Source organism: Symphodus melops (assembly GCF_947650265.1).
Source record: "Symphodus melops genome assembly, chromosome: 6".
NCBI classification, from domain to species: Eukaryota; Metazoa; Chordata; class Actinopteri; order Labriformes; family Labridae; genus Symphodus; species Symphodus melops.
This window is the reverse complement of record NC_136696.1, coordinates 5027296-5046846: the sequence shown is the minus strand read 5'-3', so window position 1 is coordinate 5046846 and position 19551 is coordinate 5027296. Positions and strand designations below refer to the sequence as shown.

At 41.2% G+C, this 19551-nt stretch overlaps 1 protein-coding gene across 1 annotated transcript in view; it reads left to right on the top strand.

The window, feature by feature from the left end:
• The window catches only part of LOC306825308 (plasmanylethanolamine desaturase 1), a 40424-nt gene extending 28592 nt beyond the window's left edge, over nucleotides 1–11832 (top strand). Inside the window, exons 5-6 of the mRNA XM_079345975.1 lie at nucleotides 6078–6290; nucleotides 11705–11832. Coding sequence (XP_079202101.1) covers nucleotides 6078–6290; nucleotides 11705–11829 — 338 coding nt within the window. The 3' untranslated portion in view covers nucleotides 11830–11832. The remainder of the gene's footprint in view (nucleotides 1–6077; nucleotides 6291–11704) is intronic.
• Nucleotides 11833–19551: the final 7719 nt, after the last annotated feature.

Genomic DNA, 19551 nt, shown 5'->3' with positions numbered 1-19551 from the left:
ATAGCTGGCTTGTTGCAGTGGGCTCAAACAGGTTGTATTCCCTCCACTACACCACTGCCTGAAAGAGAGTATTTTCTTTATACATGGATATTATACATTCTACCCTTCTGTTGTGTTATGGTCAAGTTTGACTGATTTAAAAGTTTTATTTCTAAAAAATGTAGTTAATTTGATCAGCCTGACCTAAAATTCCATGACTTCGTCCACAAAGAGGATATCAACAGACAATTCAGTTCTGGGGAAAGGAATGTTCCTGAATGTGGGGTGTGGATGTAAGTGGGGGTATGCATGTTTTCCTTTTAGTATGATAATTGGAGCCATTAACCCATTTACATTCACATTTACATTCAGGGTATTTAGCAGACGCTTTTGTCCAAAGCAACTTACCAGGCAGACAGTATTGTCTGCCTCGAAAACATTTCTACCCTGAACACCTAGTCCACCACCCTATTCTATTCCTTCAGGTTATGTACAACAATATATAAAACATATATATATATACACATGTTAATTAATTTATATTTTATTCCATTGTTCCATTATTAGTGAAGCTCCTTGATCGGGGAATTCATTACGTGGGAACAGCCAGGCAGGTGCGCCTACCCAACTGTAACCTTGAAGACGAGAAGAGCTTGAAGAAAAAGGGGAGAGGAAGCTATGACGTCAGAGTGGAGGGGAATCACAACATCTGTGCTATCAAATGGTATGACAGCAGGGCCGTCACACTTGTGTCATCCTTTGCTGGACCTGAACCTGTGCAGAAGATTCAACGCTGGGAAAAAGCCAACAGAACCTACGTTGAAGTTGAGAGGCCTTACATTGTTGGTGCCTACAACAAGTACATGGGAGGTGTGGATTTGTTGGACTCATTTACAGCCAAATATAAGTTCCCCATCAAATCCCGTCGCTGGTACATGTACATCTTCTGGCACACCATCATCCTCGCTGTGGTCAATGCCTGGCTGCTCTACAAGCGGGACTGTAAAGCGCTCAAGATGTCTAGCAAAGAGACAATGAACAGGAGACAGTTTCAGGCACAGCTAGCATCCTCTCTCACCCTGGTAAACGCAACACTTCAAACTCCAAAGAGAGGACGGCCATCTTCAGGCAAAGGGAGCCCAGCAACACAGACAGTGACATCAGGAAGCCCTCTGAATGCTCAGAAGAAGCCATCCAAGAGATGTGCACACCTCCCATTGGATGTACGCAACGATCTAGTTGCCCATTTCCCAAGGAAGACAGGGAGAGGACGCTGCAGACACTGCAATAAAGGATACACCAACACACAATGCAGAAAGTGTGATGTTCGCCTTTGCTTTACAGACGACAGGGACTGTTTTTGGGACTTTCACCACCAATGAAAGTCTTCATGACCAATGTCAAGAAAAGAAAAAAAGAGGGGGGAAAAACGTTTTTAAAGAGTTTTATCTTGTTTAATATTTTTTATATTTTATTGTTTTTAATAAATGACTTCATAAAAATATGACTAATGTGTGATTATTATTAATGTTATACTGTTAGGGGGCAAAGGAAGCAACCCTGCAAATGAACCCTTAGTTGTTCTGAATTGTTCAGACAACAGAAATTCTGCTCCCAACTAAGCCCAATGTTGCAATATTACAACATTTCTCTAAAAACGTACATAAACATTTTTTTTTAAAAAACTCTTTAATTTCTGCATCAAATGCCTCCTAAAACAACACCTGAAAGGTCAAATATTTTTTTTTTTAGGTTTTTCTATATTTGGGTCTTACAGGGTTAAGGGCACCTCCCCATTGACGTTTTTTGACGCCCCTCATGGTTGAACGCAAACGTTAAACCAACAGGTGTTGCAGCAATGGAAGCGGGCGAGACTAGAAACATCAAACTAGGATCAATGTTGGAGATGCTTTTGAAAAATGAAAAGGAAGCAGGAAGGTTTCAAGATTGATGCAGACAGAGCTGGCTAAACACTGAAGCTTCAGGGTTGCATATTGCTCTTTTAACCTGTACCGAGCTGCAGCAGCTATGAGTAACATACCCTAAACTCAAACTCAAGATGACACTTACGACAGAGTTTGCACTTACACGTTTACAAAGCGTTGCACAGGCTGAGATAGTTTCAACGTAGGCATCAGTTACAACTTGAAATTTACACCGATTTTAAAGTCCTCAGTAAGATACTATAATCATGGTGTATCTATGTGAAAGGTGGGATGACTTGGTGGATGAGGTGGAGCAGGGTTTGTTTAAGGTGTGCTGTTCTTGATGAGGACTTTTGTTTTCTATGAGCATAGAGATAACTTAAACCATCTAACAGCAGAGTGCTGATAAATGACCTGGTGTTTTTGTTATTTTACGCTGGCTGTACATCAAGGTTGTTACTGCTGTTGTTATCTCATTATGCTTTGTTAGTTTCTTGGCACATTTCTGTCCATTGTAAGTTTGGACGTTATGCTTCAATCGTTTAGTGTGGACTTTAAATCATAGACGTGTGGTGCCACAGATGACTGTTCCAGAGGACCTGAGGGGTCTGATTACCTCTTAACAGACTAATAGGTACTACTTGAGACCATTTACAGTAGTTCTTTATATAAGAAGATTACATTTTAAAATCTGTCCGATGACCAACAGGAAGCCAGCGCTGAGATGTCAGGACTTTTTAGATACGATAAGATGTCTTCGATGTCACTGTACAATGAAATACTTTTAGAGCAATTCTGTAGATGCCATATAAAAATATACAAACATACAAAATATTGTAACCACATTGACAAATATGGATCAATAATGCAGTATAAATAGACAGTGATGCAGTTCAAATATACAATGTTGAAAGTGACATGTGCTGAATACATGCTCTTAGTATTGATGTCTCTGACTTGGTGTGGGGGGGCGGGGGGCAGTCTGCAGAGAGAGTCTGTTGGGGGTGAGGTGTTGCTTTTTTCTTTTTTCTTAATGTTGGTTAGGACTGTGAAAGAAGCATCCTGGATGAGCTGCAGCTGTCTGATTTTTACTTTCAGACCTTTAAAAATTCTGGTGTTAGCTAAAGTTAGCAGATATAATAGCAGCACTGACAGTAGTGTAGGCATTTTATTATTCTTGCTTGAATCTGCTGTCACTGATATGGCTGATCAATTGCAGGAATTTTTAACAATGCATTTTATAATAGCGGCAAAATATCGCAATACCATGCTTTATGGATTTGTTTCCCTTCCTTGAGAAGTCAGGAATATAAAAAACAGAAACTGGATTTGTGGTAGAGCTGGAGCCTCGTGTACAAGTTCTCCTCCCAATCCTGACACAATGTGGACCATACAGTATATCAGCCATCTTTCTTTCTCTCCCCATGTTTCATGTCTCTCTCTGGTGGTCCTATTCAAATAAAAGCTAAAAAAAAATACCCCAAAATAATGTGTAAAGAAAGGACGTTTGAGCGTGAAGTAGGATTGTATTTTCAAACTCATTAGATGACATGATAGATGAAGAAGACAAGACTCAAACTCTGACACAAATCAAAATCCTGCGAGGAGTTTGTGTGCATCAAGAATTGAAGGAGCAAAACTTGGAAAGGTCAGCTGATTGTCCGCAGCAAGGAGCAGCTAATGGGGGGGTGAGATAGGGAAGATTAGAGGGGAGAGAGCAGTTGTGAGGTTCTCTCATAGGTGACATCCACACCTGTCATGTCACACACTGCAGGGAGTCAAGAGTTCACCAGACACAGACAGGGAGAGACGCAGTGACATCTACACCTGTCATGTCTGCACAATAAGTGGTCACCGCTAAGAGTTTGAGACAGAGGGTGAGAGTGCAAAGAGAAGAGACGGAGCGAGAGAGCGTGGGGGGTGGCGGTGGCAGAGGGTCATGTAGCGGTAAGATGACATCTAAACCTGTCATGTCAAGCTCCACACGGTGTCAACCGGTCACCAGACAAAGACAAAGACAGAGGCCGAGGTAAGGGGGAGAACTGAGAGCTGTGAGGTGACGTCTCCAGCTGTCATGTCTGCACTTGAACAGGGGTCATAAGATCACTGTTAAAACTAAAGAGAGGGGAAGAGCGTGAAGGTAGACAAAGAGAGGACAGCTGTAAGTCATTCAGAGAGAAATACTTGGTAAGAGTAGAAGAATGACACTCTGCACCTCAAAGTCTGTCTCTGCATATCTGAACTGATGTGACTCCAAAGTCAGCTCACATTGATGGCACAATAAAACTGACCCTCTTCTCCTTTATTTGGGGTTGAATAAAAATCTGTACAATTATGTTTTTTTTACTCTCAATACAAAACTGAAATGACATGAACATCCTGGAAAAAACCCCCAAAACATTAATAAGTAAGTAAGTACGTAAGTCTTTATGTACTTTTTAAAGAATTAGTTACAAGGTGCTTCAAAAATGCAAAAAGTAAAAACAGGAAAACATATACAACCAAAAAAAAAAAGTAAGCATGAGGAAGGGTATTTGATTACATGAAGGACTGTCTGTACGTGTGAGTTTTTAGATGCTTCTTGAAAGTGTCCAGAGATTCAGTGTGTGATCTCAGGGCTTGTGGGAGTTGACTCCAGAACATTACACAGCATTCAAATCACTGTCCACCCTGTCTCTGGTCTTTCTCCTCTTGCTTCTTCCCCTCTTCCTCTTCCTCCTCTTACTCATCCTCTCATTTTTTTCTCCACAGTTTGTTCTCCAATGTTGTGCACGACAAAAAGCAAAACCAAACTCCCAACAATGGTGTTCGAGTTCTGTTTTCTGATTGGCTGCGGATGTAGTGGAGTGTGTCAGTGACGGTGTACTGCACAGGCGTCTTTTTGTAGAGAAATGTGTTTGGTGTTTTGTCAAACCCCACATAGTGTTGAGGCTGAGAATGTGTGCGAATCTGGGCCGACAGTTTGGACCTTGTGAGTCGACTTTCAGTAATCGTTGTGAGCTTCCAGGTCCCTTAAGTTAACATTTGACAGAATTAAAAACATGAATATAGATTTGATAGCTTCTTGTTTTTTTTAAAATCTCATTTGCTTTATTCCATGTTACACTCCAAGTTCTTTTCACACCACTCACTCGCAACCCAAATGAGTTTTTAGTAAAGGATTCTTTTTAAAATCTTCCCTTTCTTGGGGCAGCCAAGATGGCCGAGTGATTGTTGTTGTCTACAGAGGTTTAGGGTCCTTGTAACAGTGGCTGTGGGTTCAAATCTGACCTCTGACTTTTGTTTTGTGTCGACCTCCTCTCTCTCTACTCCAACATTTCATGTCTCTCTTCAGCTGTCCATTCTTATAACGCTAAAAGGCCCCAAAGTTCAACGGACCAAAGTGACATTCTCACTGAGCCTGTAAACTCCCTGTTTCCCTTTTCCCCCAGAATCCAAATCCACCTTCATCTAAATATCACATTAAAAAAAAACACACATTGTGTCCTGTGTCTCTGTGCTGCCCAGCTCTCATGGAGTTTCAGATAGTTGGAGTCCTTTAAACATTAAAAGGAGACTCAGATGATGATTCAGAGTTCCTTTGAGCCTCAGTCTGACTTGGTCAATAAACAACAGACAGAATTTGTTGAGACTGATTGTCTTGTTCGATGGCACACAGGTGAGGAGCGTTTCACTCCTGACTGAAGTGTCTCTGTTGATGCCTGTGGTGTCAGCACTGTGATCAACAGTGTGAACAATGTGACTAAAGTCCAAAACACGGATGTCAGATGACTCACACTCCACTTGGCCTCTCTTTTATCGGCAAACAGTCTGTGATTTTTTTGGAAAAACGTTTTTGATTACTCTCTGTCGTCCTTGTTTTTTTTTAATGTTACACTGAGATTATTTTTACCCTCTCTCCTCATCTTCCCACTTGTCTGTCTTTGTCTTCCCCTGCTGCCACTCTTCCTCATCTCTCCGTCTTCTCTTCTTTTCCCCCTGTTCCTCTTCCTCCCCCTCGGTCTCTTCATCTCTCCGAGGCTCCTGCCAGCATCCTCTCTGTGGGAGTACGACGCCTTCATGCTGGCCCTCTTCATTACATTAAACAGTTTGATCAATAATTCTATTAACTTTACTCTCTCCTTCTTTGTTTCTCACTCTGTATATACACGTCTACTTCCTGTCACCTCTCAGAGGCCTTGGCGGCGTCCTATCCCTGGGACTGCTACGTCTTTGCCCTGGCGGTTTTTGTGACATTGACCAATCAGATTCACAAGTGGAGCCACTCCTACTTTGGCCTGCCGTGCTGGGTCACGATGCTTCAGGACTGGCATCTGGTGTTGCCACGGAAACACCATCGCATCCACCATGTCTCGCCACATGAGACATACTACTGTATCACTACAGGTGAGAGCTAAGATTGCCTCCATTTATTTATGTATATGCATGCTTGTCATGGTCAGTCGAGTGTGTGAGTGTGTGGATTCTGTTTGTTTAAAAACAGGGATCGAATGTGAACTCAACAAATACAATCAGATGTTTCCTTCTTTAACAATATGAGCAAACGTAACTTACGAAGTGTCCTAAGCAGGGGTCATTGATTCAACAGATTTGACGATGGATGGATGGACACTTTTAATCCCGAGTGAATTCAAAGCATCCAGAAGCAGCTTAGAAAACACATGCATGACATGCAACCTTTGTTACATCTAAGGACACCCGCTGCGCCCCTCCCATACTAATCTGAGCTGACATGCTTGAACGTAATCCCGAGATAAGACGTAAATAAAAAACATTGCGGAAGCAGCACATCATGGTACAATGAGAATATTTTCCTTTATATCTGGGGAGGTGCAAGATCACTTCTCGAGCGCTGCCGAGGTGCCCTTGAGCAAGGCACCGGACCCTCACCAGCTCAGGGGGGCGCCTCCAGTGGGGGCTGCCGCCACACTCTGACATCTCTCCATGAATGCATGTCCACAGGTGCTGCTTGTTCACGTGTGTGATTCAGGCCTGTGTGTGTGAGACATTGAAGACATTTTAAAGTGTCCCTGTCAGAGGTTGAGACTAACAGGGGCCAGTTCGGTCTTTTTTGTAACTCTTGTTACACAAGAGTATCTGGCTCATTAAGTTAAAAAAGCTTGACAATCAAAACTACTTCAATAACATTATTTTATTTTGGATGATATCAGCTGCATCAGAGAGACAGAGCTAAGCTTTAGAGATCAAAATAAATCTGTCCCTGGACGGTCATAGCAGGATTATAACAATGTTCCTGCCCTCATATTGGAACCATCAAAGTGTGAAGACACACAAGGGTAATGTGACCCCTAGACACCATCATTGTGTGTTGTGTGGGCGGCCATTTTAGATCGCCATAATTGCAGCTGATGACTCCAGAATCATTTCCCTTACAATTCTCAGTAGATTGGGACAAAATGGTGGCAGTGTCTGTCTGTCTGTCGCTTTCTTATAAATAACTAAAAGACAATGTTCTGTTTTTGTGCATTTGTGTCTTTAGAGACACAAGGCCTCCGTAACAGAGACACATTCAGTATTCTGCATGCATCTGGGTGAGAGGGAGAGAGGGAGGGAGGGAGAGGAGAGGAAAGCAGAAGGATACACAAGGGGGATTCAGTTTGTACGTCACCCTGCGCCCCTGCGGACGACAGATGTGTGTGAGTAAGTTGAGGGGGTTGGCATTGGGAAAGTGTTTGTTCACGCGCACACTCTTACATCTGCATACCCGAGCATCTGTGTGTGTGTGTGTGTGTGTGTGTGTGTGTGTGTGTGTACTCGTCTTTTTGACCTCCCCTTGGTCTCTAACCTGTGTGTGTGTGTTTGTGGTGGTAGGTGGGTTGGTGGCGGTCGGGGGCCCACAGGGGATGGCGACGGCCCCCACGCTCCCCCAGCCTGCCTGCCTGGGCCGGGCCTGGATTCCACTGGGGCCCGCCTAGCTGCCTTTGTGTTCGCCACCGGCTGACAATCCCCATGTATATTTAATGCTAACCTGCTGTCTGTTCTAACAAATAGGACTTCACAGGCAGAGGGGGGATGGAGGACACGGGAGGGTGGAGGGGGACGGGAGCGGAGGACGAGGAGAGGATGGGAAGGAGGCAGGGATTTCGAGTTAAAAAAAAAAAAGACGGAGGAGTGTGTGGTAAGAGAAGGAGAACAAGGAGAGATGGAGAGAAAGAAAGCGAAACCAAACAGAACCTCTGGCTGCTTTACTGTCTTCCAGCAGAGAGAGGGTCACTGGAGGGACACACACACACACACACACACACACACAAACATACACATGCAGGAAACCCTGTAGCTATAGTATTCATCATATGCAAACACATCATGTGTGAGCATCAGACAAGGGTTGCCTAAGTACACACAGCCGATATGAATGTCTATATTTGCGTGTTTGTACGCAGGATTGTGTGTCTTGTTTGTGTTTGTGTTTGTGTTTGGATCTGCTGGTGTCATTCAGTACCATTACATGTTGTTAAAATCATTAACTTATTGTCATAGTCCAACGAAAGCTGGATGACTGACCGAGGCTTCTTCATGAAGGCTGCACGATTCCTGTGCCGGACTTTGAAATTGGAATTAAAACAGCATGAATACCTGAAAGAGAGCTACGTAGAAGACATGTCAAAAGGTGTCTCGGGGGCGAACGCTCAGGCACTGATAGCCTCGTGGTTACATCGCACCACATGAATGGAGGCTATAGTCCTCCAAGCTGGCGGTCTGGGCTCAAGTGCGATCTGCGACTCCTTTCCCATCTCAAGAAGAAACACACTTTATGTTCTGTCATTTATGTTCATTGGTAAATGGACTTGAACGTGTAAAGCACTTTTCAGGTCTTCGATCTACTCCAAGCACTTTTTGCACTGCAGGTCACACCTACCCAAGGCCGCCCACCCACACGCTGACGACAGACACGGCTTAGTGTCCGTCACTAAATCCATTCGTGCAAAATTCATTTGCTATCGACGAAGCAGCGGGAGCAACTTGGGGTTATCTTTCTTGCCAAAAGACACTTCAACATGTGGCTGCAGGAGATGGAGATCGAACCTAGGACCTTCACTTTGAGAGATGACTCTACCACTGAGCCAAAGCCTTCACAGCTGAAGGAGCTAAACATTTGAATGAAGAGCAACTGGAAAAAAAGCTGAATCATTAGACATAGAGCCATTCATAAAGTGATTCGACTCTGAAAGTTGTATACCAGGACTAGGATGAGCAAAGTGTGTGCGTGTGCGTGTGCGTGTGTGTGTGTGTGTATGTGTGCATGTGTGTGTAATCTGCAGAGCAGATGTATGTTTACCTCAGAGCAGTGTCTGAGCACAGAGACTATGGTACCTTCATGCATGTATGCATTTGTACATGTAAATGTTCTTTGGCCTACAGCCATACATATATTCATGTATTTACCTTAAACATACAGTCGATGCAGAGCTATAAGAGTTTTATGAACCACAAAGAGAGAAGAAAGAGAGACTGAGGATGTGTGAATATGTGTTTCTGGGGTTGGTAGGGGCAGATAAGACCTTCTCATCCCCAATGATGACGAGAGCTAACGTGAGGTTAGATTTTCCTCGGGGAACAGAGGATCAGGGTCAGATGACAATAAAGCATGGACAGAAAGATGACAAGAGAGAGGAAAAGAGGATGTGAAGAATTCTGAGCTGAAGCTAAGAGATTAAAAGAAATGACACTGAAGACGATGTTTGGAGAAGAAGAGTTGGAGAAAGTCTGGTTCTAAATGGGTAAACACAGGTCAGTGTGCCTACTGTAGCAAAACTCCCATTAGGGGTCCAAGGCTATTGTCATCACACCGATCTGTCTGAAACACTTAGCAGCTATATATGCCAGTGTCAAAGTCAGATCATTGCATAGCTGAGGTCCAGTGTGACTGAGTGTTTGACAGACAGCACAGTCAGCAGCCCTGCAGGAGGGGCTCCAACGTGTGCTCCGGTTTTATCATTGAACTGTGACCAAGACACGCACCTTTATACTTTCTGTTTCTTTATATCATAAAAAGACAATTATAGGCTGATGGAGAAGTTAAATCGAGGGCATTTTTCCTGGGATGCCCTGAACTGACAGAGGAGTGAAGAGTACACATTTTATAAATCCTAATCCATCCTACACCTGTAGGTTTAGATGTAATGAGTAAACACTTTGGGGTCTTTTTGAGAGTTTCTCTGAAGGACTGGTACTGAAGCTCAGTGTTGTGGATACATGTTGGCACTGAGCTTGACCATACAAAGTTTGTAAACCTGGAGTTTTTCTGAACTTATTTCTACTCTTCAGTGGATTCCTCTGAAATAAGCTGTTTAAGCTATTTATATAAGTTGTGAAGCAGCCTGTCTCAGCCTGACTGAGGCGGGTTTTAAGCCTTGTGACAAACATTGTGCCTGATGGTCAATCATATCAGCCTCACGCCTAACTATGGATATCATGTTCTGGACGCTTGGCCAGGGTACACCTATCTTTTAAACAGACATTTTTGATTAACATTAAAGGCAGGCTAGGTAATTTCCTCTTGATACACTTTTGAAGATTTTGTTTGAAATCGTCTTTAATTCCTGACAAACATGAATAACTCATGCGCTCTGAAAACTGTAGCAGTTGTAAGCCTGTAAAAACGTTGCACTCTCCACGTCTGCACTCGGTATGAGTTTTATGAACCAATCATGTCTCGCTGTCCCCCTGCTCGTTCTGTAGCCCACTCTCAGAGCATGAGCTGAAATCTGCTTCTGGACCAATAGCGCTAGTGTATTCAAGTGAGGGGTGTGGCTTTTGAGCACAGAGGGGAGGGGGTGGGTGAAGACGGAGCACGGAGAGAATGCTACTTTCAAAATCATGCTAGTTTTTGAAATTAAATTAATTAAAAATTACCTTCCGTGCCTTTAAATACAAAGTGAACGTGGCCTGTGGCAATTCAGAAAATTAAAAAAATGGTAAATTGTGAAAAAAAGAAAGGGCAAACAAATGTTGTTTTTTTTTATCATAAATGAGCTTTTACTGCCACCGGCAGTACCTTAAGGGACCTTCTGGGGGACGAAAATATTGTGATCCCAAGAGAATAAGGGCCACTTTATCTCAGAATTCTAAAGTCTGAATTCAATTTTTGTGAGTAACTGTCTGAACTGATAAACAAAGTGTCAGTGGTCCTAATTCTCCAGTAATTTCCCCAGGTCTGTATTTGTGTTTATCAAATGACTTTAGTCTGTAAGAAACCGCAGTAAAGAAAGCATTTTACCATCAGCCTCAGCCTGACTTTCTGTTTTTTGCAAAGTGAAAATTGTAGCTTGTTAACTTTCTTAAAATACTTTGAACTTTATCTGCCAAATATCAAGATGTTCACATGCCGATGTCAGTATCACTGTGAAGCATCACTGTGCCTACACAGCCTCACAGTGACACTTAATATAGAATTTTTTTTGTACTTATGCATCACTGTCAGGTCGTCTCTTTTCTCTATGAGATAATTTTTATATATTGCCACACAGACATTCAATCTCAGCTGCAAAATGTCATTGGCTTATCCCTGTATGAACTTCATTGCAGTCACTTTTTGAAATTCCCTGTATTCACACAGCAGCCACTTCACCCTGACCTCACAGGGTAGCATGCTGCAATATTTAAAAATATGAAATATGGCCATGTTGTCCTTCACTTCTACACACGTTTATTTTTTGGCTCATCTCATTTCTCAAAAATACCATCAATCTTTTTTTTTCTTCTTCTTCCTCTCCTCATTTTTCGTTCCTCATTTTCCTGCCTAATAATGTGTCTCTTCTTGTTGTCCACATCCACAGGCTGGTGTAACTATCCGCTGGACCAGCTGGGCTTTTGGAGACGGATGGAGCAATTGATCCAACGACTTACAGGGCAAAAACCGCGTTCAGATGACCTGGCATGGGCCAAGAAGACCGACAGATAAACACACAAATGGATAGAGGGCAGAGGGGCTTGTAGCTGCAAACATAGAATAGAGCTGGATGAAGAGAAACACACACACACATACATGTGACCGATGTCTTCATGCTTCTTGAATTTTTTGCTAAGGAGCAAACATTCAAAGAAACTGTTTTTGCTAAAAGAAAAAACAAATTGATTTCTTTGTTTGCTTTGGTCTGTACTTTAACAAGCTTTGAACGTAGGAGGCGAAACCATCAACACTCTGCTGTAACAGCCAATCAGCTTTCAGTCCTGTTGACCAATGATGTGTGGTGGCGTTGTGATGTGTAGGAGGTTTCTGGAGGTTGGGCTCTCCAGGAGTGACACCACGCTGCTTGTTTCAGGCAGCTTCTTACACACACGCACACACACAAACGCACGCACGCACGCACGCACGCACACACACAATCATATTACAACAAAGTCTGAGTCAAATGTTCAGTTGTTGTCTGTTCTGATTATTTTATCGATAATTTACTTGAATTCGAGTCACTCCAAAGGGCATCAGAAACATTATAAAATTCTACACACAAGGAGAAAACGTGATGATTAAATGAAACCTGTAAACCGTTTTTCCTCTCTCATTGAGCACCTTTGTCTTCACAGTCCAAGTCAGGCTCCCTGAGACGGCCATGTTAACATAAACAGGTACAAATAAATACATTCCCAGTCTTTTATAATACTTACTATGGCTTTACTTTAAAGCCCTCTCAGCTTGTGAGCTGATGATGCATCCTCTGCAACACATTGTTAGTGCATGCATACAAGCAAACCTGTCTGAATCATGTGGCCCACTTTGGATCTGCTGTGATTCGTAGAGCTCTCAAACACACACATTCTTCATTGATGTTTTCGTTCAGAGATGAGTTTGGAGAAGTCTACTTTTTTTTATAGCTTCATAATAAACCCCACTCACTACAAAGCTCCTAAATGAACATATCTAAAGCTTAACATGAATCATCTTGAAGCCATTTTAATGACTCTCTCGCTTGACGGAAATACACATTTAATCTTTTTGCACTTTCATGCTTATGAGACAGGCAGCCAGATTTGTTTTTTCACTTTGTGACAATTTTAGTCGGATGATACACACCAAAAAAAAAAAAGGATGTCTGTCTCCAGATTTCCATCTTTCTGAACAGACAGAGATGACACACAGCTGAGCTTGTTAGTGATCTGAGTAGAAGTGGCAGATATGAACACAGTGAACTTGTTTGTACTTACAGGATATTTAGAGGAAATGTTTGCAAAGATCTGCAACACTCTGAATACCAGGATGAAAAACACACGGTCGGTTATTACATTTTAGCATAGAGAAAACAGCAAGAAACACAGCTGATGGCATTCAAAATCAAACTACACATGTACAGCTCAGAATTTAAACCATCACTTTCTTTAAGTTCAAAAATATTTACCTTCAAACACAGCCAGCCGTGCTGTCTCTCTGTTTTCGGTCTTCACTGCAAGCGTCACATTTGACATGCAGACTTAGTCGAATCAATCTTCTGATCCTTCATTCAGCACGAAGGTAAAGCATAATATTTCAAAATATGACATGTCATGAACATAAAAAAGATGACAGAGAGATAGTCTGGCGTGATGTTTGGAAGGTAATGTGATCTGTATACATGAACTCGAGTCTCCTTCCTCAGTTAGCAGAGTGGCACAGACACAAGGGGGAGAACCTTATTGGCTTCTGTAGTTTCTCCATTTTGTACTCGTGCCTGCAGACAAATCTTTTCAGCTAAAGTTTTGTTTCTTGGAGGATGCTTTTGGCTGCCCTAAAGGCCAAAAATGGAGTATAACATGTTTAATCTTTTATTATTCACCTCCACACTGGAAACCTCATGGCAGGGAAACTTAGCTGGAATTCAGTTTAGAACAGCAAAACAAACCGTTTCCCCTCCTGATCACTTTAGTTACTGGGCCGTTCTTTTTCTCAATAGATTACACTGACAGTAACACAAATAAAGGACATTCTGTCTAATAGACTGTTCAATGTCCTCACACTCCCAAGTCAAAACAGGATGACTTTGTCTGTGAAACAAATGAATAATATTTCTGACCCTGCATGCTCGTCAAATGTTAAGCTCAAACACTCCACTCGGCCGGGCTGTGGCCATCGACTGGCTGCAGCTCTGGTTATTGGGCTTGCCCTCCCTCCTCTACTACCCAGATGTAGACAAGCACATTGAACAGATAGCATCATACTTAGCACAGGCATGTGGCGTGGCACTGCTAATGTTAGCCACACTCAGTTAATCAAATGACTTTGTTTGCTGAATTTTGACTGTTTTCTGAATTGAGTTTTTACCTTTTAACTGTTTGGCCTTTCACATCCACATTACTCCAGGTTAGAACTTCAGGTTCAGGTTCTGGTTACTTTATTTGTACCTGTAGGTAGATTTGCTTGCAGCCAGAGAGATCCACATCCATCATGACACATGTCAAATGGAACAATGAACAACACATAACAGAGAGAAGGAGATCTGCTGAAACAGTATAAAACCTAAAAAGTTATAGTTGTAACTTGTATTTAGTTGTAACTAAAAAAGGTAAAAAAGTAATGGAAGCACTTAAAGTTCCACCAATCAGGGCAGAGGCAGGGTACATAAATAAAAAGTGTATGTGCAAACACTACAGCTTGTGCCATGCTGTAATAGCAGCAGGAACAGCGCTGTTTTTGTATCACTTTGTTCTGCACCTTGGGATTAGAAGCCTCCGTCCAGAGAGGAGAAGCTGAAAAGCACTGTCCAGAGGGTTTGAATCATCGTTTAAAATCACAGTAGCTGTACGCTGCAACTGTCTTGTGATCTGATTTTAGGAGTTTTTCTCTTTTCAAGAAGTTTGACTGAACCATGACACCAAAGAAAAGGACAAGACTGATTCAATAAAAGCATGACAAAACGTTGAAAACAATTTAAAGGGAGTTTGGTCATTCCTGTTTATCTGTAATTTTATGAAACACTAAAGACGGAAAAACAAGACACTTGTTATAAACTATAAAATGAAAAATGAATAATATATTCATCTTGTGAAAAAGCAAACATTTTTATAGTAATTTGTCAACAGATGTGACAAAGAGGAAGAGAGCCTTAAAGTCATTTGATTAATATTTAATATAACTGTCTTTAAGTTGCTTATTCATGTAGGTTGCAAATAAGAGACTCCATCTGGTTCTTGTTTCCGTCTCTACACTTGCACTTTAGTTGTCTGTTACTAACTCTGTAATAGAGGCTGGCTGCTTGAAGCGTTTTGGTTTTATTTTTAGGCTGTTAATCATTTCAGCCACAGGTTGGTAATAACTCTACTTTATTATTTTACTTTTGTTATCGTTTCAAAATGCGTCCTAAAGGCACTCATGATAACACATAGAACACAGATGAAGCATGCACGCACACACACACACACACACACACACACAGGCAACAGCTTGAATACAAACACACACACGCTCTTCATCACTTGGTTCAGTGTTCTCTGGCTTTATAATTTTCTAGTTTTTTATGAATGGATCATGCCTTGTATAGTTACATTTTGACATTCTATTTTGCAGCACAATGCTCGCTGCTCGTCTTGCCTTAATGTTTTTATCTGCTCTTTGATTTTAATAAAGGTTTATTAACACCAACTGTTCACGTTACATACTCCTCTTTGATTTTCACAAAACAAGTCTTTCTTTGCAGGATGTGAGATGCTCTGCTGATTGAAGAGGAAGTTTGAGAGTAAGATCATTTTAATACAGTTGGAAGAACTTATGTAATTGTTTCTATTGGTGCAGAAGTTTTAGGCCTTTGAATGTGTGCAGACAAAATGAGAGCACTAAATGAGGACAGACTAAAGGATGTGTGCTTTTCATTAATCTTAAAGCATGCTTTTGTGTCAGTGTTAATGCAGCGCTCCGCTCTAAAGTGCCAGACTGTGAACTCCAACCTACTATATTGAAAGTCACCAGCGCCCTCTAGTGTTGAAAATAAGCTTCTGCTATGCTTTTCCCCCATCACAGATCAGTCAGAAATGATATATGACCTCTTGAATGACAGTCCTCAGCAGAAGTCAGCTCAACCTCTGCTCGTTCGGTTCAAACTGCTAAGCTTAAACAAAACTTTTAAAAAATGTATATCAAATATATGACAAAACAGTGCCATCTATTATTTCCAGTATGTTGTTTTACAATGTGCGTCCAATAAAATATGTTTCAAGATATACTGATTAATCTTAAAATCGTGACAAATAAATACTGCACCTATGTGTTGTCTTTTTCTGCAAACAAAAAATAGAATAATTTATTTGTAAGTTGGCACAAGTGTTTTGTACAATAAAACACGTTATTACAACATGCGTTTGCTGTAGGCTCTGAATGATTTCTGGACAGAAATTTAACTATTATAATATAATTTGACATACTGATGGTAAGGTAAGAAATTTAGAACGTCAAAGTCTACTTTCTGGGTTTTGGTTGGGGACTCGGCTCCGTCTGCAGGGACTAGGTTTGGGAACCGGAGGGTCCCGGTGTGAGCCAAATCTGGAAATCAGTCTGATAGCTGGAGAGATGCCAGTTCACTTCCTGAGCATTGCAGAAGGGCCACTGTTCACCAACCCGTCCTACCCCCAAATTCTAATTTTTGAATGCCTTTCCGCTGCATGTGACTATAACGTTATCATCCCTTGAGTAATAAAATCAGAAATAAATAATAGGAAAAAGTGTTAAAAATAAAAATGTGAAAAAACAATCACAGTTCAAACATTAAAAAGTCATTCATGGATTGGCAAATTTTCTTTGACAAGACATTTTAGAGAATTGTCAATGCACAGAATCATTTTGCTCTGTAAAATAATAATGTAATTATTTCATCAAAATATTGCCACTGCTAGACAATCTCACAATTCACAGATTGCCAGCTTTAGCAGCAATCTGTACTTGTTTTATTTTTACATGATAGTTCTTGATATAGAAACATTAGTTTCCAGTAACTGGGTCAATAGAAAAAAATATTAATATTACACCTTATTTTGGGACTTCATTTTTTTTAAATTTCACAGTGAAAGCAACCGGAAATTAGGAGATCACACATTCAAACCTTGAGACTAGTACCTGAGTGTGAAAATGGGCACACACACAGACACTAATACACTAGGGGATGTGACATGTTGCAGAACTGTTGCTGATCTCACGTCTTCATATAGCTCACAGTAAGAGCTCCTTTGTCATTCCCACATTACTGCCAGCACGTCTACTGTTACACCCAGCGCTAACGAGACACACAAGCAGCTAGCTTTCCTTCATATATACACACATACACACACACACACACACACACACCCTCACTCTCTGCATGGTGGTGACATATTGGATCTCACTATGCTGATGTGCTTGGCTGATCAGTGTCTCATGCTGGTAGCTATTAAAGTTTCTATCAGACACACTGAGACACTGGGATTGATGGCAACCCTTGCAACATTTAGCGACAGGGACATAAATGTGCAGCTCTACGTTGAAGTACATCAGTATCTGTTTTTCCCCAGCTATAGCCTGAGAAAGCAGTGCACATAGTGAACATGCACTTAATAAACCATGTAAAATGCTTTTGGGTCCCTTGAAAGGTATTTTATGAATTAAATTTATTATTATTATTATTATTATTATTATTATTATTATTATTATTATGATCAAAGTGTCTATCACACAGTTAAGTCTGCATGACACTTACTGTTGAAATGATGTCATAAATACAGAAAGCTTTTACAAAAAAATTAAACACTTTACAGGCTTAATTCTGAGAAAGAGAAATGAAAAACAGTATTTAATTTCCTTTTATTGAAGGGTTTCTTTTTTGAACCTTTCGATTCTCACCTCCAAAGCCTTACTATTTTTTTTATTTTTAATTAGAACAAAATAGTTCTCATAGAAATTAGTCATTGTGTTTTCATTGTGTTATTTTTGTAGAGTTCAAAAATACAAATATACTGATAAGTTTCATAACCTACCTTGTGACCCTTGTTTGTCCCCTTCAACCAAAACACGATTCCCACCTTCAACTGATAGGATGTCCATTGATGAGAACTCCAGGTGGTTACAACCTAACCTTTCACATGGCCCCTTCTGGCACACACAACTCAACTGTGTAGAGTGATGGGCCACAAGAGCCAGGACATGTGTGTCACACATGTGTGTGCCTTCAACTCAGAAGGGCTGGATAGTGAGCTCAAGAGTACCAGAGTCCACCCTCTCCATGCTAGATGACACCACTGTATCAAACCTCTAGTACTTCTTTATCTTCCCTACCCTATCACATGACCGTCACAGCCCCAACATTTGTAGTCTACTTTAACAGATCAAGGCTTGTTAATGCAAACTCCAGGTAGTGACAATGCCAATTGTTCCCACCCTATCACCTGGCCCTTTATAAAATAAGACATTATAAGATAAACTTTATTGATCCCCCACTGGTGGAAGTTAGGTTGTTGCAACAGCTCAAAAAAGCTCTTGGCTAAACCATACAAAACAGGCAACTTCAAAAGTAGCCTTAATTATGTGTGTGTGTGTGTGTGTGTGTGTGTGTGTGAGAGAGAGAGAGAGAGAGAGAGAGAGAGAGAGAGAGAGAGAGAGAGAGAGAGTGTGTGTGTGTGTGTGTGTGTGTGTGTGTGAGAGAGAGAGAGAGAGAGAGAGAGAGAGAGAGAGAGAGAGAGAGAGAGTGTGTGTGTGTGTGTGTGTGTGTGTGTGTGTGAGAGAGAGAGAGAGAGTGTGTGTGTGTGTCTGTGTTCATAGAGTAGGGGACACTGCTTTGTTTTGTTTGGTGCTGAAGTGTGACATCTACTGGACATCTGCTCTGAAAGTTGCACATTATAAATTTGGATGTGAAATGAACAAGATGAATACATAGAAACTTGAAATACAAGCATCATGTACAGTACATGAAAAATTACTCACTTAAAATTTCAAAATCACAAAATGTCTTCTTACATCAGTGTTTTATGTGTGCTCCACAACATTTCTTTATAGAACTGAACATCAGGCAGAGATATTTGATATATACATGTGCCAACAGGATTGCACCAGGCACTTAATATATCCACATTTTGTTTGTTTTCATGGGTTAATATCATTTCCCCACATGCTTCTTTGGGACTGTCATTCATGAAAATAGCATGTATTTTATTCATATGTGGTTGTCTATAAAAAGCCTCTCTCTTCTCCTCAACTGACAGCTTATCTAACCCACTCTGCCCTTTCCCACTGACAGCTTGGTTTACAAGTTCACATGTCTACATCTTTCATGCTGACATCTGACTGTATACAGGAAATGTACAGCAACCATGAATATGATAGAACCTTACAGCAGCTAACTAAGCAGGTGATTGAGTTAACATTGTGTAGCTTTCTTAGAGCTATTCAGTGAAATTGGATGATTTCACAAAGACAAATTTCAAAGATACTATTATTTCAAATACGAAGGTGAAAAAAAAGACTATACCTGTGGGAGTCGTTTTGTGTTTATTGTTGGCATGTTATTTAGCTGTGGATTTATCTTTATACTGTATATTATTTACCACTCGGGACACTCAAAAGTCCTGAGGTGTGTATATAGTGGCATAGGTGACAGAAAGGGGAAGGCACAGGTAGGGGGAGCACATACAGTTCTCACCAGACCGGCAGTCATGGTCAGACCAGCACTCAGACAAACAACTTGAAATGGTCAACTCA